We start from the raw sequence: 24,753 nt of genomic DNA on the forward strand, positions 1-24,753 counted from the left end.
TTAATTCATGTACAGTGGTACCTCTGTTTACGCTTGCCCTTATGTACGCGAAATTCTATTTTCGCTGTCAAATTATGGGGAAATCTTGTTGCTATTTACGCGGCCACATTGGTGTCCATTATTACGCGGAAAATCAAATCCCGCGCCGCCATCTTGCTGATGTCACCATTTACGCGCTGTGTTGTCTCTATATTGTACATTGTACAAATACTTTCCCGCGTTCGTATACTTACCAATGTAGTATCATAGTGGAGATAGGTTGAACGCAAATTTTCGTGTATGTGTATGTAACTCGAGCATACAAATATATAAGAAAAGTTGCGCTCAACTTATATCTCTCTTGATGGTGTATTGGTCTAAGTCAATACGGCACTGGTCACGTGCTTGCCGCCGTTGGTTCGAGTCCTCGGGCGTACCACGTTTTAATTTCTGCATGTGCCTCCACGGTTCTTCCGATGTTGATGGCTTAGAATTAAAGTGCATTGTGGTTGATATATATATATATATATATATATATATATATATATATATATATATATGTGTGTGTGTGTGTGTGTGTGTGTGTGTGTGTGTGTGTGTGTGTGTGTGATTGTGTATATATATATATATATATGTATATATATACACACATATATATCTATATATATATATATATATATATATATATATATATATATGAATATTTAGGGAGCAGGTTCTCCTGTAAGCATATTTGGTTAGAAAATACAGCGACTTCTGTATTTATGATCTTCTTGTTGATACTCTCTACTTAGCGTACTGCAGATTTTATGCGTAGAGTTGAGCACAGAAATACTACTGCCAAAAGGCATAGTAAAACACAGTGGAGCGTTCTTAATATATTCACGACGTTTCGTACACTTTGTACATTTTCAAGTGATATTGATTACAATAATAAGACATGTTTATATATTGGAAAAAATATAGGTTTCATGGTGCGGGGTGAGGTCACGTAAAAATGATCAAGGGGGAGGAATGGTGGTGGAACTACGTGGGATGGTGGAACTCTGTGGGATGGTGGAACTCCGTGGGGAGGTGGGATTCCGTACAGTGGTGGACTTCATGGACGGAATTATGGCAAGATCTCTTGATTGTAGATTTAATTTTGGAGACTTCTCTTTAATAAGAAGGGCCTCGAGAATTTGCAGGCGCTTGGTATCCTGTTCTTGTCCAATAATTTTTGTGTTTTTTTTTCTCCATCATTTCCCATGTTAGAGTGGTGTTGTGGCACGTGATAGTGTGAGTTTTTGGTGTACCATTTTATCTGTGGTAGAGGAAAACTCTGTTCATAGAGAAATGATTACACTTTTATACCACGACTGTCCTTCCGTTATGCTGTCCCCCAACCCCTTGTTACTGTCCTGTACAATTTCTCCGAATATTTATTTCCTATTTTCGCCTACCTTGTGGTGGGGGAAGAGAATGCTATCACCAAGTCTTTCCACTTGAGTCGTAAGAGGCAAAAAAAAAAAAAAAAAAAAAAACGGGACGGGGGATGGGATTAGGAATCCTACTACCTGTAGGCCCATAGGGGACATTCCTAAAAAAAGTAAAGGCATCAGAGGATCTGGGAGTTTTCCAACCAGTGCACTAAGGTTTGGACCTTTTTAATGTGCATGGATGTGGTACAGATGAAATTAAAGGGAAAGAGATAGGCAGTATGTTTGCGAGAAGAATGATGGATGTACTGGCTTTGAGTGAAACTAAAATGAAAGGGAAGGGCGAGTGTGAGTTTTGGAGTGTAGCTGGGAGGTACTCAGGAGTGAAGAGGGGACGAGAGAGAGAAGGGGTGGCTATACTAGTAAGTAAAGAGATAAGTAAGTGTGCAGTGCAGTGGAAGAAGGTTTCTTCAAGGTTGATGTGGATGAAAGTGAAGCTGGGAAGGGAGATGTTGGTTTTTGTAAGTGCGTATGGGCCTGGTAGTGAGAAGAGCGTAGAGGAAAGGGAGGCTTTTGGGTAGATGTAAATGAGTGCATAGAGGGATTAGGGAGAAATGTCAATGTAGTTGTATTGGGAGACATTAACGCTAGGGTAGGAAACGAACCAATAGACAGAGTGATTGGGAAGTATGGAGTTCCAGGTAAAAATCGTAGTGGAGAACTGACGGTGATGTGTCTTGAAAGAAAGTTGATGATAGCAAATACTGTGTTTAGGGAGAAAGTCAAGGATAAGTGCACATGGGAGAGGGTGGTGGATGGAAGGGTGGCAGATAGAGCGTTAATGAACTATATAGTGGTGACCAGGAGTATAGTAGGAAGAGTTAAGGGTGAACATGTTCTAAGGGGAGAGAGTGGGGGAATATCAGATCATTTTCTGGTGGAAGGTAAATTGAGAGTGGAGAAAGAGGAAAAGGGCAGAAGGTAGGAAGGTACTTAGAGTGAACTGTTTAAATGAGAAGGGAAAGGAGAAGGAGTATAAGAAGAAACTGAGAGAGGAGTGGGAGGGAGTGAAGGATAGAGCTAGGAGTGGAGGAGGAATGGGGACGGTTCAAGGAGGGAGTCATAAGGTGTGCAAAGATGGTATGTGGAACAAGGAGGGCAGGAGGAAATAGAAGGAAGGGTAGTGAGTGGTGAGATGAGGAAACAAAGAAGGATGTAGAAGAGAGGAAACAGGCATTCATAGATTGGCTACAAATTAGGATGAGGAAATCGTATGAGAGGTACAAAGTAAAGAGAAGGGAAGTTAAGCATAAGATAAAGGAAGCAAAGATGAGAGCAGATGTGAAATGGGGTAAGAGTATGACAGAAAATTTGGAAAGTAATAAAAAAAAAATGGAAAGAAATTAAAAGAGGAAGAGGAGGCAAATCAAGTAGAGAAGAAAAGGTAAAAGGTGCAGATGGAGAGATGATAATGGAAGAGAAGACAGTGAGAGGAAGGTGGGCAGAGTATTTTAGGGAGTTGCTAAATGTGAAGGAGGATAGGGAGGGAAAGGTAGTTGCAGTGGGAAGTGCTAAGAAAATGAGAGTGATAAGTGAGGAAAATGGAGGAGAAATAGGGAAAGATGAAGTGAAAGCAGCTGTTAAGATGATGAGAGCAGGTAAGGCACCTGGTCTGGATGGATACCATGCAGAATGTCTGTAGAAAGGAGGTACAGTTATGGTGGACTGTCTGGTCAGGTTATTTGATGTTTGTTTAAAAGAGGGTAGAGTGCCAGAGGACTGGAGGAGTGCCTGTATAGCTCCGCTTTACAAGGGAAAGGGGGACAAGTGTGAGTGTAGTAGTTTCAGAGGGATCAGCTTCTTGAGTGTAGTTGGGAAGGCATATGGGAGGGTCTTGACTGAGAGGATTAGGAGAGGAAAAGAGGGAGTAATTGGTGAGGAACAAAATGGTTTTAGGACAGGTAGGGTTTGTGTAGATCAGATTTTTGTGGTAAGACAGATATGTGAGAAAGCTATAGGAAAAGGTAGGGATGTTTTTTTGGGCTTTTATGGATCTGGAAAAGGCTTACGACAGGGTAGACAGGAAAACAATGTGGGAGGTACTGCAGATATATGGGATAGGTTGAAAGCTGTTAAGAGCAGTCTAGAGTTTTTACGAGAGTAGTAGAGGTTGTGTCAGGATTAGAAATGGAGAGAGTGAATGGTTTGAGGTATAGGTGGGACTTCGTCAGGGATGTGTTATGTCGCCCTGGCTGTTCAATCTATACATGGACGGGGTAGTGCGAGAGGTGAATGCAAGGGTAGTGGGTCAGGGGTTGGAGATGGTTAAAGAAAATGGAGAGAAGTGAAAAATAAGCCAGCTGTTGTTTGCTGACGACACTGCGCTTGTAGCAGGATCAGAGGAGGGATTGAGGAAGTTAGTGACAGAGTTTGAGAAGGTGTTTAAAAGAAGGAAGTTGAAGATAAATGTGGGTAAAAGTAAGGTGATGAGATGTACAAGGGGAGAGAGTGACAGCAGGCTGGAAGTGAGCATTAAGGGTGAGAGACTGGAGGAAGTGAATAGTTTTAGATACTTAGGTGCGAATGTGGCAGGAAAGGGAGGAGTGGAGGTGGAGGTAGAATGTAGATTGAGAGAAGCGAGTAAATGCCTTGGCGGGTTAAAAAGTGTAATGAGAAATACATCTGGGAATGGATGCTAAGAGGAGGTTATATAAAGGAGTGATTGTGGCAACAGCAATGTAAGGGACAGAAACATGGAACTTAAGAAAGGAAGAGAGGAGTTTGAATGTGTTTGAGATGAAATGTCTAAGATGTATGATAGGGGTTACTAGGCTAGATAGAGTGAGAAATGAGGAGGTGAGGATGAGAACAGGGGTGGAAAGGAAGCTGGGAGATAGGGTTGATGAAAGAGTATTAGGATGGTTTGGACACATGGAAAGAATGAGTGAAGAAAGATTAGTAAAAGAGGTGTGGAAGGCAGAGGTGGAAGAAGTGAATATGAGGGGGCGTCCTAGGATGAGATGGATGGATGGGGTGAAAGGGGCATTACAAAAGAGAGGAATGTCTGTTGAGGAAGGACGGGAGAGGACAGAAGATAGGGGTGAATGGAGAAGGGTTGTGTATGGATGATGCTGTGATGCATGGGGGGAGTGGGTGGGGTATGGGGGGTGAGGAAGTATGTATGAGAAAAAAATTGACGCAGCCCGAAGGGATTTCTCCCCGTCTTCTCCTTTTCTGCATGAGGGGACGGAGAGGGGGGGGGGGTGTCGCCGAATTTATGAAGCGGCCTTGCTGTGGATGTGCTGTGTCTTGCGACACTGCTTCTGACCGAGGGCAGTGGACAGGATATAGGGATGACCTGTCATGCAGGAGGTGCCGAGATAAGAGGGAGGGAGGAGGGTGAAGGGTAGTGGAATATGTAGGGAATGAAATGGGTGGGAGTGGTTTCTATGCATTTTTCTTTTTGGTTACCCCTCGTGTAAGGGTAAAAAGCCTTTGGTATATGTATATATGTATATATATATATATATATATATATATATATATATATATATATATATATATTTGTGTGTGTGTGTGTGTGTGTGTGTGTGTGTGTGTGTGTGTGTGTGTGTGTGTGTACCTATATATATATATATATATATATACATATATATATATATATATATATATATATATAATTTATATATATATATATATATATATATATATATATTTATATATATATATATATATAATTTATATAATGGATATATTATATATATATATATATATATATATATATATATATATATATATATATGAAAGTAAGTAATTTAGGCACCTTTTCTTGTCCTAAATCTTAAACTCGTTTTTACTTCCTTACTTTAAGAAGATGTATAGAGACTACGAAAGAAGAAGGAAAAAGTGAGTTAAAGATTTCCGACAACAAGAAACAGTGCTTTAGTAATTTTCTTTCATCAGAAATTTGACAAATAGTGTTTTCTCGTTGCTAACCAGTGCTTTCCAGTGAAATTAGTGTCATCAAACAAGAACACGAATAGAAATTGCAGTGACTGATAGAAAATAGTTACTAAAACCTATCATCTAAAATTTTGGATCGTAAAACTTTGTGTGCGTTGGTTTATGGTTAGTCATTTGCTTACAGTAAAAAGATAAACCCAGTGAATATTGGAACGTCTCTATTTCAATTTGATAAGTAGTTAAAAGAAAATAGTGGATTAATTCGAGGTTTGATTTATGTTGATATTCTTAATTGTAAAGACGATAATTTCCCATAATGATTTGTTAGCGCCATAGAAACATTAAAATAAGACACTTCTCTACGTATTACTAAAGCTGATAAAAGCAATACTTTGGGTATCATGGATAAAATTAATTAAGATATAAAAGTAGTTGATCATTATACAAGATGGAAATACATATTTTGAACTTAACAACGACCCTAGTGAAGCGGTAAATAATAACTTACATAAAGAACTAAGGAAATTGCCAAAAAGGTAGAGAAGATTTGGTCAAACTATTTTCGACACAAAATCCTTCAACAGCATATATTTATGGGCTTATTCAAACTCCTAAGCCAAACCAGTCCATCAGCCCCATTACCCTGGTTTACATTTTTTTTTTTCACTGAGGCAAGGATGTGAATATCTTTTTTTTTTTACTAATTTCGATGAGGTGAATTCAACTTTCTGAAGAGTTTTACTCTATCACCTCTAGTTTTTTTGCTTGCACATATCCCCTTTTAATTATACCGCATATAAATTCAAAATATAATGTATTTATTACATATGTTACAAAGGTATATTATAGAAAAAACAACGTAGATACAGAACATTGATGGAACTAAATTATTTGGATAATACAATACGCACAAATCATAGTACAGCAGACAGTTAGAAGTGAGTCTTTTTTTATGATCTTGTGTACTTTGTTTCCGGGATATCACGAAAAAGCATCCAGCAGAAGTCCCCCATCATGCTGGGGATTCCACTTGCCTCGATAGTTGCTCTCCACCTTAGTAACATCTTGGTGGAATCTTTCTCCATGATCATCACTCACTGCCTCGAGGTTCAGAGGGAAGAAATTGAGGTGGAAGTAGAGAAAGGGAATTTTTAGTGACATTCGACATCCCATATCCTCGTAAGGCCGTAACAATTTCTCGATACTCTTTTGGTAATCTGATACCCGTGTGTTACCAAGGAAGCCATTGCAGACTGACTTAAATGCTTCCCATGCTCTCAGTTCCTTGAAGGTAAGAAGCTCCTCAAAGTCCAAATCCTTCAGCACCTCTCGGATCTGAGGTCCGACGATGTCCTCCTTGAGCTTACCAGAACTCATAGCTGGGAACAGAGTGCACGAATGTTGGAAAGCAGTGCCATTTTTGCCCATGACCTTCACGAAATTCTTCATTAAACCAAGCTTGATTTAAAGAGGAAGAAGAATCACCTTGTTCATGTCCACCAGAAGGTTTTCTTAGACACTGTGTTCACCAGGCACGAAAGTGCTCCTAAAACCTAAAACCCCAGTCCTTCTGCTTGTTTTGCTTGGATACAGCTCCACTGTCCCAGAGACAGAGAAAGCAACAGTACTTTGTGAAGCCCGCTTGCATATCCATAAGGAGCCCAGTGACCTTGAGGTCACCACAGAGACTCCACTGGTACTGGTTGTGCTTGACAGTTTCTAAAAGGAGCTCTATAATATTATCATATGACTCCTTCAGAGGGAGTGAGTGGGCAATGGGAAAGCTAGGGTGTTTATTCCCATTGAGCAGAACCACAGCCTTGAGACTTCGCTTGGAAGTCTATGAAAACACGCCAGTCTGAGGGATTGTGTGGGAAACCAAGGAAGGTGAACAAGCCAGAGACATTTGTGCTGTAGCACAACATGTTTCTCATGTCGAATAATGAAGCGAAGTATTTGTTCCGTGTCCTGAAACTGGTGATCATTAGGTCTGGTTAAGCCGGGATGCCAGGGGCTCTGACTGCTGCTTAGATAGATACAAATCACGGGCAAGGTCATTCAGGTCTTCCTGCGTGATCCAGTGGAGCTCGTTGCAACTTGCTCCTGAATAAACAGAGACATTGTCTTCAGAAGAGATTGACTCGTCAAATTCTTCCCCTGTTTCAGCATTTCTTCATCTGATGAAGGAAGATCCTTACTTCATGAGGTGTAGGGGCAGGGAGATCATCTGAGTGAGGAACAGGTCTCATAGCTGAAGGAAGGTTGGGATATTTGATTTTTTTTTTCTAGAAGAAGTATTGAAACCAGTTATATTTGTTAGACAAAAATAACAATCACCTGCATGGTTTCGTGGCTCTTTCCAGACCATCGGAACAGTACAGTTGAAGGCCACTTTGTTGTTAAACCATGCATTGTAGCAAGGTTTATAACAGATGTGTGGGGCCCAGGATTTGTCCTGATCTCCAAATTTACAGTCAAAATAATGAATGTAAGCAGTTCTCAGGAGGGAAGTAATTGTTCGGCGCTGTGCTGCATCTTCGGTGTTTTGAAGTGCCTGAAGCCATTGTAGAGATGTGTATCAGCTCACAAAAATCTGGAAAACAAATCTAACATTGATCATATATATGGTTATGTGAATTGTCACAAAATCATAATATAAACATATATCCAACATATAAAATGCCGATTCCATTTTTTTTTGCCGATGCCGATGCCGATGCCGATTCCTATTTATCATTAATTGCCAATGCCGATGCCGATGCCGAGTCCTATTCACTCTCAGTTGCCGATGCCGATGCTGATGCCTATTCCACTTTATATAATTACAGTATATAAGTTTTAACTATAAAGTATTTGAACTATGATATGTACTTACTTTATAATCTACGTAGATTTATTCACGCCAGATTGGGCTACTTTTTGACTATTTTATTACGTATCTATCTTTTATTATGTACTTGTTTTCATAAAAAATTCTTGTTTACAAATATTTTTAAACCAGTATCACTAAGCATAACCAATTAGTGGTTTTATTCTATATGCCAGTAATACATAACCACTAAAACAATTCCTAAATGCATAGAACAAAAAATTAAATAATACTTTATATCATCTTGTAAATGAACAACAACTTATTAGACACCTTAGTTTAAACTTTAAAAACGCTAATAAAATACATGTGATACTATTTATTATGATGCCAGATGTTTTTAATTTAGCGATTTTTAAGCCTCTGAGTCTACTTACAAAAATTGTATCTTTAAACAACAGAGAACTATTAAGCCAAAATGTTTTAAAGATGTATTGTTATATATCTACTTGCCAAAGTACATAAAAATCTTTATAAACGATTCGTTTGGCTATAAATTGCTGTGAAGTGGGAGTAAATCCGGCCGCCGATTTTTTGCACTTATAAGCGGGTAAAATCGACCGTGTCCACGGACAGCCGGACGATTCACTACCATATTACTCTCGCTTGATTTTTGTTGTAGAAATTTTGTTGTTTAAAAATATATATTTTTACTTTAATTCTATATAAGAAATAAAAGAATGAAATAAAAATTAGTATAATTTGCTCTAACATTTACTCCGGCTTGTACTGCTATTTTAAAAACAACGGCGTCGTCATCGGCAAAATATCGCCGATGCCGAATCCCATTCGAAAAAAAAGAATGCCGATTCACCAAAATAATGCCGATTCTTGCCGATGCCGATTAATCGGAACACCCCTAGTAACATGAATGTGGAGTAGCAACAACCGTCTGCTCTCACCGCCAGTAGGCTACTGGTGTACCCACCCGCATTGCATGTTAAGGTTGCCAAATACTTTTAATAAAAATAGGACATATAATTTTTCTAAAAAGACCACAATTCCTAAAATTTCTAATAAACACACACACACACACACACACACACACACACACACACACACACACACACACACACACACACACACACACACACACACACACACACGCACGCACACACACACACACACAAGCCTACACACACACACAACACTGGCCTCACAAGCCAGAGAACCGGGGTTCGATTCCCCGGCCGGGCGGAGATAATTTGGGTTTTCTCCTTTCACGTGTAACCCCTGTTCACCTAGCAGTGAGTAGGTACGGGATGTTAGTCAAGGAGTTGTGACCTTGCTGTCCCGGTGTGTGGTGTGTGAGTGGTCTCAGACCTACCCAAAAATCGGCAAATAATGAGCTCTGAGCTCGCTGCCGTAGGGTGGTGTCTGGCTGTCTCGACAGAGGCTGCAGCAGATCCGAGGTGAATACACACACACACACACACACACACGCATAATGTCCTATATAAAACACAACTGGTAGCCCTGAATGCATGTACACGTATACATGTATATCTTAAAAACTAGAGGTGGTGAGTACAACTGGTTTCAAATCTAAAATCAGCACCTCAAATTTAGGATGTAACAAGTATTCTTATGCTTGCCTCAACTTCTCTGTAAACCTGTGTTATTAGCTCTGTAGGCTCCATGAGTTAGAAACTTTCTAATTGGCTCGTGACACAGCTTTCTCCTTTAGTAGGCACTATTTCTGACTCCTTTATTCAAAAGAGTGAAGACTTAGTTAAGAAAAGTAAATTACTTAATACTGACTATCCTCACCAGTTAGTTTTGATGTTACTGGCCTCTACACTCATGTCCCAATTCGTGATGTTTAACCTTTCTCCCAAATATTCAGAGTAAAAGTATCGAAGGTATCCCTTGTAAGAATTTTGTTAGATTAATAAGTTTGTATGCAAATAATTCTTCTTTTGTTTTGAAAGGAAATATTACACTCATACTTTCAGGATGGGTATGGGAAACTAATATTTACATGGAATATTTTGAGAAATATTTCTTAAAAATTATCAAAAATATTTTTTTTTATTTGGTTATGATATATAGACGATATTCTGTGTTTTTGGCGCAATAACTTATCCATTAATGCTTTCCTTATTGAACTAAATATTCTGGTGCCCTCCATTAATTTCACTCTTGAGGTTGAAAATTACAACAGTTTACCCTTTATGGATGTAGAAATAGTAAGAGATAATGGAATATTGAAAACAAAAGTTAAAAAAAAAAAACCACCAACATTCTTTCATATGTTCACTATTACCCTAATCATCATATCGATGTCTAAAGATCTGTTTTTATTTTCATGTACTTGAGAGCTTATAGAATTTCAGATTCGGACTTTGTTCATGATGAAATAAGTACTATCCGGAATACTGGAGAAAAGTTCAAATATTCCCTTCATATTCTTAATCAATGTCACAATACCGCTAAGAAACGTTCTCACAGAGTATAGTATGAAGAACAAGAAAATGGCGAACACTTTGGAACACTTGTTCTTCCTTTCCGTGAAAATTTCCCAAAGAAATCAAATGTCAAAATAGCATTTGAATATAACAACACCATAAAAGACCCTTAATTTAAAACAGCCCGCATAACAACAACGGGGTAGCGTATAAAAATCCTTGCAAATATTAAACAAATTCTATACTGGACAAACGGGAAAAATTTGAGAACAAGGATTTCCCAACATGAATATAGTGTGAGATCTGCCCAAGAAAACAATACTTTGTTTCATCATAAATCATTAGATATCCATCATATTGATTGGTCAAGGGCAACAATCTTAGCCAAAGCAAGGTGTTTATCTGAGAGAAACGAGATCGAATCATGTTTAATCTCAGGCACCCCATCTTGGGGGTATTGGCTGCATGTTGTTGTGACTAAGTAGTATGCAGCTAATACTTTAGGGTCTGTATGGTGCGCCCCTACGGACCAGAGACACACATAATTTTGTCTGTGATAGAGGAAATCTTTGTTCATAGAGAAATAATGATAGTTTATCATACTGTGACTGTCCCTCCGTTATGCTGTCCCCCACCCCTTGTTACTGTCCTATACTATTTCTCTGAATATTAATTTCCTTTCTTCGCCTAACCTTGTGTTGGGGGAAAAGAATACTGCCACTAAGACTTTCCACTTGAGTCGTGCGAGGCGGAAAAAAAAACCGGGGCGGGCATAGGCCTAGGCATCCTTCTCCCTGTAACCTCAAAGGGGATATTCCCCCCCAAAAAAGTAAAGGCATAAGAGGTTCTAGAAAGAGTTTTCCAACCAGTACCCTTAGGTTTGGGTCTTTTAATGTGGGTGGATGTAGTACAGATGAGAGTAAAAGGGAAGAGGTAGGCAGTATGTTGTTGAGAAGAAAGATGGATAGGACTGAGTGAAGCTAAGTTGAAAGAGAGGGGTGAGTGTGAGTTTGGGAGGTTCTAAGGAGTGAAAAAAGGACGAGGGAGAGAAGGGGTGGCTATACCATTGTTGAGTGAAGAGATAGGTAAGCGTGTAGTGGACTAGAAGGTTTCTTGAAGGTTAATGTGGATGAAGTTGAGGCTGGGAAGGGAGATGTGGGTTTTTGTAAGTGGATATGGACCTGGTAGTGAGAGGAGTGTAGAGGAAAGGGAGGCTTTTTGGATAGATTTAAATGAGTGCATAGAGGGATTAGGGAGAAATGTCAGTTTAGTGGTATTGGGAGACCTAAATGCTAGGGTAGGAAATACCAATAGATGAAGTGGTTGGGAAGTGTGGAGTTCCAGGGAAAAAATCGTAGTGGAGAGTTGATGGTGTAGATATGCCAGTGGTTCTTAACTGTTTCCACTGTTTTCACTCCATTTCAATTCGGAACCAGCCCCGTAAAGACCAATAGGTCTGTTGCTGTTTGCATATTTATCTTTGTAATCATTCTTGCTCTTCTCTTTCATGAAACTTCCTTACATTAGAAACGAGAAAAAAACCCTGGAATAATGGTATCACTAGCAGCTGAATGAAGTCATCGACTAGCGGACATAAAAATATAAATAAAAAATGCTGCATGCAGAAAAAGAGCTAATTTGGGTGACGTTATCTTGTCGTCGACGAGATATTTATGTCGTGTCGGTGCATTCACGTGGACTTCCTTCTTTTTCTCTAATTGGTATTCAAAAAAGCCCTTTCTCTCTCACAGCAGGATGGCCCAGCCAAAGTATACGAGTGGACCAACCCCTCATTCATCCCACACCTACTTGTTGTATCTTTTATAGTTCCTTGTAGATGAATGGTCATTCCTGTCCCTCACCCTCTATTCGGGTGCAATGCATAAGTGTGCATGTGTATAAGAGCATAATGTACATAAGTGGTATACTGTATGTATCCGTTGTATTCTCTGTCACAGGAGGCCCACGGCTCCCTCCCGGGAACCGGCAATGGTTACCAAATTGGCCCACAAGTTTCATAAATATTGATAAAAAATATTGTCAAGGAAAGGTGAGGGAGAGCAGTGTAAGATGAGGTGCCCTCCTTTACATATACAACTTTGTGTGTGTGTGTGTGTGTGTGTGTGTGTGTGTGTGTGTGTGTGTGTGTGTGTGTGTGTGTGTGTGTGTGTATTCACTTGGTCTTTTAGGATCACGTGTTCGACTCGTGATCGACAGCTATTTCCCTCCTGGAAGAGAGCTCAGAGCTCGTAGGTCCGATCTATGGGTAATGATATGACCTTTCACACACACACACCCCCAACTCCCCGCCCACGAGAGTCAGAGTAACGACCCGAAGCGCAGCTGTACCGAAATTAAATTTCGGCCTGGGCAGGATTCGAACCAAGCACTACGCGCACCACCATGCTAGTAGTTCATTGTTCTACCAACTGCGCCACCGAGTCGTGTGTGTGTGTGTGTGTGTGTGTGTGTGTGTGTGTGTGTGTGTGTGTGCGCAGAGATGCCACTGGCAATCCTCTCAAGCGTTTTGTAAGCTTGGCAGTCCTCAATAGCAACCCGCAACCAAATGGGGCATTACACATTCTCGACTCTTGGGTCGCATGAATACTTGTTTTTACTTCTCGTTCACCCAGCCCCATCCTGCAGTCCAAAGGATTTTTTTTTTTTTTTCAAATATCACTGAAGTATTGGTGCTGTCTTCATCTATGGTTTTAGTTAAATATCTTGACTGAATATAAGCAGAGGTATATGTCATAAGTTAGAGTTAAGATTTTCTGTATTTATCAGATGTTATTCGACCATGCGGAAGCCTTGCATTATGGGTCCTTGAAATTCTGTTATGAAAAAAAAAAAAAAAAAAAAAAAAAAAATCCAGTACTTCAATAACGAAAAAGAAAGAAAAGTCCCGTACTCAAATTTGATATCTCCCGGTTGTCAGGTAAGCAATTATTTTTTACAAATCTGATAGACCAGATGCCGATAAGGATAATTTTAGGGTTACACACGAGGACCAAAGGTGGCCGATTACCTGTGATGATAAGGGGAGAAAGAATATGATGTCCTCATTGTCACACGTGCATTGCAGGGGATCGAATACGTAATCATAATCACCAGTGCAAATAGGTTTGCACCATCGCTACCGCATCAAGAATAGGAGCGGATGTTAGGAGTCCCTTGCCGCTATGCATATCGAGTGTTTGTGTGCGTACGTTTTTCTGTGTGTGTGTGTGTGTGTGTGTGTGTGTGTGTGTGTATTTACCTAGTTGTATTTACCTAGTTGTATTTTGCGGGAAGAGGAGCTATGCTCGTGTTGTCCCGCCTTTGTATCTTGCAGTGTCTAGTTTGTTTTTAAACTCATGAATGGTTTTTGCGCATACTATTTCATTGTCCAGTTTGTTCCAAGTGTCCAAAACTCTATGAGGAAAACTGTTTTTCTTCAGTTCTCTTCTATAGCTATGTTTTTTTTATTTTCTTTCCATGTCCTCTTGTGTTTCTTTTGTCCCAGTTAAGTAAGTTCTCACTATCGAGTACCTCTGTGCCTTTCATGATTCTGTAGATGGTCAATAGGTCACCTCTCTCTCTTCTTTGCTCCAGTGTCGGTAACTCCAGTTTAGCCAATCTCTCTTCGTATGATAGGTTTGCAAGTGCAGGTGCCATTTTTGTAGCTGCTCTTTGGATTCTTTCTATTTTCTTTATATTCTTTTTGGTACTGGGGGACCACAATGTCGCTGCATACTCTAATCTAGGCCTTATCAATGTAACCAATATTTTTTTCATCATGTCTTCGTCCAAGTATGTAAACGCCACTTTTATTGATCTTAGCAAGTTGTAAGTCTCCCCGACAATTTTGTTAATCTGTATATCATAGGACAAGTCGTTCGTGATAATTACTCCCAAATCTTTTTCGGATCCTACTTTCTTTACTTCTTTGGTTCCAATTGTATATTTTCCTGATATTCTGTTTTTGCTTTTTCCAAACTCCATTATGCTACACTTCTTAGTATTAAAGTCCACTTCCCATTTCTGACTCCAGTTCCATACCCTATTTAGGTCTTCTTGCAGTGCTTCACAGTCCTCATCAGTTTCTATTTTCCTTAGCAGTTTGGCGTCATCGGCAAAGAAGCTCATGTAGCAGTTCACGTCCTCATCCATGTCATTCATATAGATAGCAAACATTATTGGTGCCAGCACAGATCCTTGCGGTACTCCACTGATCACCTCTTTCCAGTCTGAATATTTTTCTCTGAGCTCTACTCTCATCTTTCTACGAGTCAGAAAGTCCTCTATCCATTTTAGTAGGTTTCCCTGTATTCCTCCTATGTGTTCCAGTTTTTTTTAGTAGTTTTCTGTGTGGTACTTTGTCAAAGGCTTTTTGCAAGTCTAGGAATGCACAATCAGCCCATCCATTTCTTTCTTGCACTATGTCTATTAGTCTTGAGTAAAAGCATATTAAGTTTGTGGAGCATGATCTTCCTTGTCTGAATCCGAATTGTCTTGGGTTTAATATGTCATTGTCTTCCAGATGTTTTACCCATCTATTCTTGATTATTTTCTCACAAATTTTGGCAATGGTGCTTGTTAGTGATACTGGCCTATAGTTGGTGGGTTCTTCTTTGTTTCCTCCTTTGTGTATTGGTACAATGTTAGCGTTTTTCCAGTCCTCGGGTATCTTTCCTTCTTTGAGTGAGCTGTTTATTAAGATGTGTATTTTGTCTGTTAGTTCTTCTTTGCACTCCTTTAGAATCCAATTTGCAATACCGTCCGGGCCATGTGATTTTCTGACATCCAGCCTTGATAAATGTTCTGATATTTCCTTTAGTGATGCTGTAAACTCATTCATGAGGGGAGATTTCTTGTTTTTGTCTATGTCACAATTCGGTATTTTCTCTCTGGTGAAAACAGATTTAAAGTGATTGTTCATGACTTCGGCCATCTCTAAATCTTCTGTGTATTCTATGTTTCCTTGGCATAGTTTCACCAATTCCTGTTTGTTTTTAAGTTTACCATTCACATACCGATAGAATAGTTTGGGTTGCTCTTTGCATTTGTCTATAATATCCTTCTCATGGTTCCTTTTCTCCTCTCTTCTCACATTAACATACTCATTTCTATAGTTAACATAAATTTGCCATTTGCTTTGTTTTTTGTCTTTTCTCCACTTTTTCCAAGCTTTGTCCCTTCTGTCTTTTGCCTCACTGCATCTTTTGTTGAACCAACATTTAATGTACTCTCTCTCTCGCTTTTGTCTTGGTACATGCCTGTTTACCCCTTCATTGTAGTTTTCCATCAATATATTCCATTTCTCTTCCACTGCTGTTTCTTCCCTGTAAAATATTTCCCAGTTTGCATTCCGGAAGAATGTCTTTAGTTTTGTAAAGTCTGTTTTGTTGTACCTCAGTCTTCCTTTCCTATGCTTTTCGTTCCTCTCTATGTCTATTTCTTCCTTTAGTATAGTTTCGATGAGTACATGGTCACTCTTTCCAATTGGTGTCTCATACTGGACTTTATGCACTATTTCAGGCTCTGTTGTAAATATTAGATCTAGTTTCGATGGCTCTTCATTATTTCTGTACCTTGTGTTTTCACGGACCCATTGGGTCATTGTGTACTCCATGGTCATATCTAGCAGTACATTGCCCCACGAGTCATCTCCTCCTTGCACTGTCATGCTGTCCCAACAAATTTCTTTGCAATTGAAGTCCCCCATAACTACCAGATTACCCTTACCCATTAGTATCTCATTGAGTGATTTTCTTGTGTCATCTAGCATTTTTGTATGTTCAGTTTCTTTCCAAGCGCTTGTTTTTGGAGGCACATAAGTCACCACAAACTTTCTACTTTTCATATTCTTGCCTTCGACTTTTATCATGATCAATTCAGCATTACCTTTGCCCTCTGCAATTTTTGTCACCTTTAGGTCTTTCTTGGCCAAGAACATGATTCCCCCTCCCTGTTTCTTGTCCCTGTTTTTTATCCAGTAGTTGTATAAACCTTGTCCGATAACAGTGGATGGTATTTCACCTCTTAGTTTAGTCTCTACAATTCCCATTATGTCTGGTTTTGCTTCTAACAGATAATCATTGAGTTCGTTCAGTCCCGAAATTAGTCCGTCAATGTTGGTATAGGCCACTTTTAATTTTCTTCCTTCTCCCTGGTTTCTTCTTCCCTTGTTTTGTTCGTTTTGAAGCGCCATTGTCTTAATCTCAAGTCTATTACTCTCCACTGGAATTCTTTGCATTCTGTCTCCGATCTTTTCAAGTTTTTTTCCTTTGCTTCTTCTCTTAGCGCCCTTTCTTTTTCTAATTCCTCAGTACTCATTTCTCTTTTTATCCATATCTTATTGTATTTTTCACTCTTTGCCAAGTTACCTACTTTTTCAAATATGTCTTCTACTACCACTTGTGACCTTAGTTTTATCTTTAGAGGTCGATTCCTATCCTTAGTATAGCGACCAATTCTGTAAGTCTCTTCTAAGTCTGTGCCTGAATCACTATCTCCCCCCTGAATTTCATTAAGGATTTCTACTGCTGTCTCTTTTTCTTCTTTTTCTCTCATGTACCTCGCCAATCCTTGTTTTTCTTTAAGCCCATAAACCACAATACATTTCTTCCTATCTACTGTGTCCCTGACCCAATTTGCTTTTTCGTTAACCCATTCAACTCCGATGACAAGATGTCTTGTCATTTGGTCAAATAAAACAAAAAATCATAAAACACCAAAATGTTTGATCAAACACCAGAAAAATATGACGTCAATCCTCGCTTCGCTGCGAGCGAAGCGAGGACTGACGTCATATTTTTCTGGTGTTTGATCAAACATTTTGGTGTTTTATGATTTTTTTGTTTTTATTTGACCAAATGACAAGACATCTTGTCATCGGAGTTGAATGGGTTAATCACTTGAATGATTGTGTCTTTTGCATTATCTTGCATTTGCTGCTTGACTATTTCTTTGAAAGCAATTTCTTTATTTTCAATATTTTCTTTCCACTTCTTAATTTCCTGGATACTGTCCCCACCTAAGTTTTCTTCGATCTTTTGTGTCAATTCTTGTAATTTGTTGTTCACTTCCTGCTTTAGATTTTCGCTATTATTATCATTAGTTTTCTTCTTTTCATTATCATTCTTCAGTTCATTTATGTCTCTTTTCATTTCTTTAATTTCGTTTGTAAGATCCAAGTTAGCTTTTTTCAGGTCAGAAATTTCATGGTTAGTCTTAGATAAACAATCAATTAAACCAATGACCTCTTTTCTTAAGTCCATGATTTCATTTTCCCACCGAGTCCTATTTTTGCTCATCTCTCTCTCTATCTCTAATAATCTACTTAAGTTCTTTCTTTCGTACTTACCAAACCCTAAGAAATCATTGTCATAACACGTGTTTTGTTTATTGTTTACATCGCGGTTCAGTGGATTGCCGCCAGATGGCTCTGATTCGCAACTGGCTTTCGAGTCGTTTTCATTCATTTTTGCTAATTTCGAGTTAACACAATTAACTAGCACTGCATAGATACCATTTCGGGCACTCACGTTCACTCCCCACCCCTACAGTACAAACCAGGTTTTCCTTTTTCGTCGTAAATCCTCTTCTTCTTGGTCGCGCGACGACAGCGACGACGAGCGGTGTTGCTTCGATGTGTGTGTGTGTGTGTGTGTGTGTGTGTGTGTGTGTGTGTGTGTGTGTGTGTGTGTGTGTGTGTGTGTGTGTGTGTGTGTGTGTGCACGTTTGTGTATGTGTGTAAGCAGAAGCGAGTCAAATACCCATATATCTTGAGTTGCTGTTCACGAATTATGCTGGTAGCAGGCCTTGATTGAGCATCACGAAACAGTCGTTGGTTTTATAATCATACCAAGGATACTCCATAATTCTCCGAAGGCATTTGATACCAAACACATTCAGATGTTAACGTGTTAATATGGTAACAAGTTAACATGTCTCAGCCGTTCATGGAGACATGGAGCACATGCGACATCAACAGCGCCACATACTCTGGCTGAACGAATTTATAAAACCACGTGCAATGCCAATCCTTCGGAGGACATCCTGATATGATCCACCACTGTTATCCCCTACACTACTAAGGTATGTGAAGATTCCCAAGACTTTAATGTCTTCGCCGTAAACATTGATAGACTGAATTGTGTCATCCAGAAAGAGTAGCAAAGGGATTAGAATCTATTAACAATACAACACATACAAACGGCCTATTGGATGAAACAGACAAAATTTGTGAAGCAATCATAATGGACGATATACAAGATAAGATTTTGAATATTAAAAAAAAAAAAAAAAAAAAAAAGCCACGTCCTCTATAGATGCAAGAAAATCCCGTTGGCGATAAGATAACGTCTCCAAAATTAGCAAGTTGTCTCCCTGGAGCATTTTTCATTCATAATCTTTATTCTCATTTTATGTCCGTAGGTCGATGATTTCATTCATCTGCTGGTGATGCCATTTGTCATTTTTTCTTTTCATTCTTACTGCATATTTCAAAGAGCGGAAAAAAGTGAATGAGAATAAAATGCCCGCAGGCAACTTTGTTTTAGACAACGCAAAATATTTTATTTAGCTCTGAATACAACGCTTCTCAAACTGTCAATGATACACACATGTTCTTCAGAAGTGATGCCAACAACTCCTATATTGTACATCCCGAAGAAAACATATAAAGAAAAAATCTACATATTCTACGAATAACATGACAGTTTTATTCCGATTGCTTTAGCATATTCTGACGATACTCGATAGAATAGATTTTTCAGTAGGGTAGCAACTGACTCAGTAATTTTCCATACAGAGAATGTGGTTTCGGTATGTCGACGACATTCTCTGTATTTGGCCTAACAATGAAAATGTTGATACCTTTATAACTAAATTAAATCAATTGGTTCCTTCTATAAAATTTACTATAGAAATTGAAAAAGATTCATGCATTTCTTTCTGAGGTTGTAACATTCACAGATGCAATAAGAAATTTAAATGTAGTATTCACCGAAAACCAACCAATGTCAACGCGTATATACATTACTATTCAGCCCACCATAATAGAATTAAACAGTCAGCATTTTCTTCCATGTTCCTTCGTGGCCTGCGCATCTGCAGCCCAGAATTTGTGGATGACGAAATGAACAAAATTTATGACATCGGAACACAGTTGAGATATCCCAAATTCTTTTTGGACAAATGTTAAAAAAAAAGAAAAGAAAAAAAAAGGATATTCTATAAAGGCGAACCAAAACAAAAGTTTGAGAAAAATAATTTACTTGTATTTCCTTTTAATGAAAACCTTATAGAGATTCCCGATATACTTAAAAATTTCAATGTAAATGTAGGTTTCAAGAACAACACAACTCCAAAAAATCTTCTCATAAAGAATTCCCCTGACAATTCTACAGGCTGTGTAAATAAAATACCTTGTAGTAAATGTGACAAATATTATGTAGGTCAAACAGGAAAAGAATTAGAGGTTAGGATTAAACAGCATAAAAACAGCATAAAAAAGGGCCAAGGATCTAGTGCACTTTTTAAACATGTTTGTGAATTTGACCATCCTATTGACTGGAAAAATGCTTCAAAAATTATACAATGTAAGAATATAACAGAAAGAAATATCATAGAGTCAGGAATTATCAAATACAATTATGACCAACTCATTAATAATAGTTTAGGATTATATAAATTAGATCCATATATTGTCAGTAATATAAATAGTACATATTTTAAAAGTTAATGTAATAATGATCCGTTTCCATGACCTCGCCGAGTGACCCAACCTGAGCTTTCAGGCTTCGGAGAGGAGGGTAAATGTCTCTCTTGTCCTATTTATACTCTGTATCTCCATTTTTTTTTCTAATTTTTCTGTACTCCTTGATAATGTGAATATATCACGAAAGCGCTGGGATTCCGTGTGTTTTTCCTTTTCCTAGTGGACTCTGCATATATATATATATATATATATATATATATATATATATATATATATATATATATATGTATGTATGTATGTATATATAAGGAAAACTGCAGAGGAATCGTAAGGATGATAAAAGGGAGAATGAAGGAAGGAAGGGGTAGTTTTTGTTCAGCAGCCGGCGACGTCATTGAGACAGGAAATCGATCATCCTCACTGTTCCCGCCAGAGGTCCTTTGCTCCAGATGAGCTATACTCGTGTCTGTGTTACACCAGTGTTGTGCAGTCTGTAAGGATATGTATGACTAAATAAGGCTGCCTGACAGTATAGGAATGGGTTTTCTGCTGTATTGCCTAACCTGTGTTAGTATGTTCTGATGGCCACAGTAAAGAATGGTTAGATGTACTCTATCCACTTTATCTTGCTGGGCCTTTGAATGGGTTAAGGCTGGTCAGTGATTGGGCGGTGATGAAGAGGTCCTTCTATGCATCGAGTTATAATAGTAATCTGAAGTTATTCTGATATGTGTGTGTGTTGGTGTGTAATCTCCCATGTAGTGTAATGGGCATTTCGGGTTTCCCTTGACAGATGCTATTTACTCTGCGCCACACATGTCGAAATGTTTGCGGTGCCGCAAAACTTTAGTCTCTGCGTCCAGGTGATCTAAGGGTGCTTTCTGCCTGCAGACAGTGTTTATTTATAATACTTTGTTTTGTGTCACCGGTAGTTTGTGATGTGTCTGAGCTAAATATTACGATACTGGACTAAGTCAAACAGAGACTTTATATATTGTTTGCATATTAATATTATTGGTGTTACTGTCTTGTCCAAACATTGCGCAAATAATTAATTGGTCTAAGAATGTGGAGGAGTATGTTGCATTTTTGTATGAGATCTGTTATGTGTGGATCGAATGTTATTGAGGTGTCCATGACGTCTTATGTGTATGAGGGATGCATGTATTGTTGAGTGTGAGGAGTGTGACTGCGGTCTGGGTTTGCTACCTTCGGTTGGTTAGTGATCAACCACTGCCTTAGTTTGTGTATGTGTGACTTGAGACGAAAAGTGGCTACTTTATGATTGTGTTGAGTAAATCTGAGTAAAACAACAGCGTAGGATGCGGGGTATATCTCTTCTTGCAACATCACTCTATCACTCCTTAGAGGGGCTCGCTACCTCTCTCTCTCTCTCTCTCTCTCTCTCTCTCTCTCTCTCTCTCTCTCTCTCTCTCTCTCTCTATATATATATATATATATATATATATATATATATATATCTATATATATATATATATATATATATATATATATATATATATATATATAGGGCGGCACCGTCGCATGATCCACGCTGCCAAGTGAAATGGAATGTTTAAAGAGTCGTCTTTCCCTCAAATTCCAATTTTTGTTACCATGCAGTCGTATTATGAATACACTAGCCAAATTACCCGCGCGTTGCTGCGAGTTCGTGAATAATCCCTAACCTAACCATACCACAGCTAACTTTAACCCCTGACCCTAACTAAAATAATTTTTTTTAAATAAATATAGCTTTAAACACTCCCCCTCCCAGGTGTGCGCCCCCCTACCCGAAGATTGGGAAACCCTAGTTTGAAAATACATGCATACACAAACACAAATATCATGTACACACTCTTTTGCATGCGTATGTGAGTGTGAGTGATTGACAATAAATGTCTACAGCTAAAGGGTGAAGAAATGCATCTCGTATATTTGTCTTCAGAATATATATGGTTCTAGGGGTTTATTTGCAAAAACCTAGGAGGAGTTTGTGAATAATCAATTTCTGCCAGCACTAAAATGAAATGAAAATAACGAATATTTCAACATTTGGTAAAATTATACAATCATTTTACATTTGCATGATTTTTTCTCACAAAAGCTATCATGGTTTGTGGCAACATTGATTTCACAAATATAAATGATATTTATGAACACATACAAAGGTTTGTTTAATCATATTAATTCTTATATTACAAAAATAATACGCGACTTAAGGGGGAACTACAGTAGTGGCGTGTTCCCTCACCATAAACCACCTAACTTTAACCCTTAACCCTAACCAAAATAGTTTTTTTTTTTAATGAAATATAGTTATCCAAGTACCTGGAGTGATAGGGTATCAGAAAATATATGGTTATGGGGGTCTATCTTCAAAACCCTAGGAGGAGTTCGTGTACAAAATGAACAAACAATCGGACAGACAGACAGAGGCTACTACTTTATTATAGTAGATATAGATAACGTACACACTGACAGTGCGACTAATCGCCATGCTCAGGTTATCGCTAGATGTGTAAAATGGGGCTTTCCCTTAACCCTTAACCCTGACCAAAATAGTTTTTTTTTTTTTTTTTTTTTTTTAATGAAATGTAGTTATCTAAGTACCTGGAGTGATAGGGTATCAGAAAATATATGGTTATGGGGGTCTATCTTCAAAACCCTAGGAGGAGTTCGTGTACAAAATGAACAAACAATCAGACAGACAGACAGAGGCTACTACTTAATATAGTAGATATAGATAACGTACACACTGACAGTGGGACTAATCGCTATGCTCAGGTTATCGCTAGATGTGTAAAATGGGGCTTTCCCCGAGCTACGTCAAAGGGCTCAAGTCAGAGTCGATAGAGTATAGCTCCACATGTTTTGGTTTGCCCTCTGCTGCCGTTGTTGATGTAGCATTGTGTTTGGTGGATCTGATATATGTAATTTTTGTGGTCGAATGCGATACATATCTACAGCTGTAAATATGTTTTGTTGTTCATGATAGTGTTGAGTTGTTGTATTCAGAATTATAAAAACATGGTTGAAATGTATAATTTTTTCACCTAAAAGAACAATGGTTCTATTAATGATAACAGAGTTGTAGGAAATAGGTTTGAAGGTTATCTAAAATCTTTCTAAGTTCCCACACAAAAATCCTCATCTTTCTTTGCTTCAGCTCCAAATCGAATTTTTGTAGGCCAATGGGGACCGAAAAATCGAAAATTGATTTCTTTCGAGATATCTTGTGAAATAGACATGGGTGATCACATCATCTCTGACCAACTTCGATTGTGGAAGCTGAGACAATTTATCTAATCATTGTTCTCTATTTTATAGACAAATGGTGGCCTGGTGTCTGTGTTTCCATTTCTTCGACACATTGCCCCTGAGGCCAGTGGCTTCAACCCCGTAGTGAGAGGGTATGTGGGCATTCGAACATTTATCGAGGTGAGTTTCCAAGAATCTATACATGATTGTGCATCCGCCATCTGAACTGTCAATCACCAGTCACACATAATCATACTATCTATATCTTCTCAAGATTGCATTATTTTCAAAGATCAAAAACTTACATGGACATTCATGCCAATAGTTAAAAGTGTTTTTCGGGGCCACGATATAGGTAGAGGGCAGGAGTTCACAGATGTCTCGGTGACAAATGAACTAAGAGATAACTTCTGAAGTTTCTTGGTGGGGAAACGAGGGTTGTCACGTACTGTAGACCCATTTCCCAGCTTCCTGTATTCATTTATATATTTATTTTTATCTATTTATTTATTCACTTATCTACTCATTTCTTTATTCAATTATTTCTTTATTTTGTATGGGCAATCACTGATCTCTGTACCACTGGGAACATTTATTATAATTTCTAAGCTCAAGTCTGGGATGCACCCTTAGTGTTTATCCAGTGTATATACAAGCAGTGTTAAAGTCGACAGAAACCTCAGCATTATTAATATTTTTACGAAGACCCAACTCTTTTCATCAGGCATATCTCATTCTTTTTCACGGGATGTAGTCCTCCGAAAGTTTGTGGCACATCAATGGCAGTCAAGTGAGAGCTCAACATATTTGTTACACAGGACTTTCCTTTTCTGAAGTTTGTTTGTTTGTGTGTGTGTATACTTAATGTAAGACCCAATTTATCTGCAGAGGGCTGTGCAAGAACACAAGGCAACCAATGACGAGGACAATCCTCGCGACTTTATTGACATCTACCTGAAACAAATGAAGCACAACGCCGACTCAAGTTTTTCGGGTGAGTAAGTGTCTGCAAAGGTTCAGTTAACCCAGTGGTTCTTAAAGGAGCTATACACCCTGTAGGTCCGCAGGGGTTTTCCCTTCAGTCAGTTGATGTGTATTATTGTTCTGGCTAACTCCAAGCTGTTTTATTCGGCTAAGAAATTATTTCAA

General features: G+C 38.6%; 1 protein-coding gene across 3 annotated transcripts in view; it reads left to right on the forward strand.

The window, feature by feature from the left end:
* The window catches only part of LOC143020294 (methyl farnesoate epoxidase-like), a 79,962-nt gene that overhangs the window by 22,593 nt on the left and 32,616 nt on the right, over positions 1-24,753 (forward strand). For all 3 annotated transcript variants that reach the window (XM_076176573.1, XM_076176564.1, XM_076176555.1), the window contains exons 5-6: positions 23,674-23,784; positions 24,493-24,598. In XM_076176573.1, coding sequence (XP_076032688.1) covers positions 23,674-23,784; positions 24,493-24,598 — 217 coding nt within the window. The remainder of the gene's footprint in view (positions 1-23,673; positions 23,785-24,492; positions 24,599-24,753) is intronic.

Source organism: Oratosquilla oratoria, chromosome 3 (genome assembly GCF_046742065.1).
Source record: "Oratosquilla oratoria isolate Oo_2021 chromosome 3, ASM4674206v1, whole genome shotgun sequence".
Lineage (NCBI taxonomy): Eukaryota > Metazoa > Arthropoda > Malacostraca > Stomatopoda > Squillidae > Oratosquilla > Oratosquilla oratoria.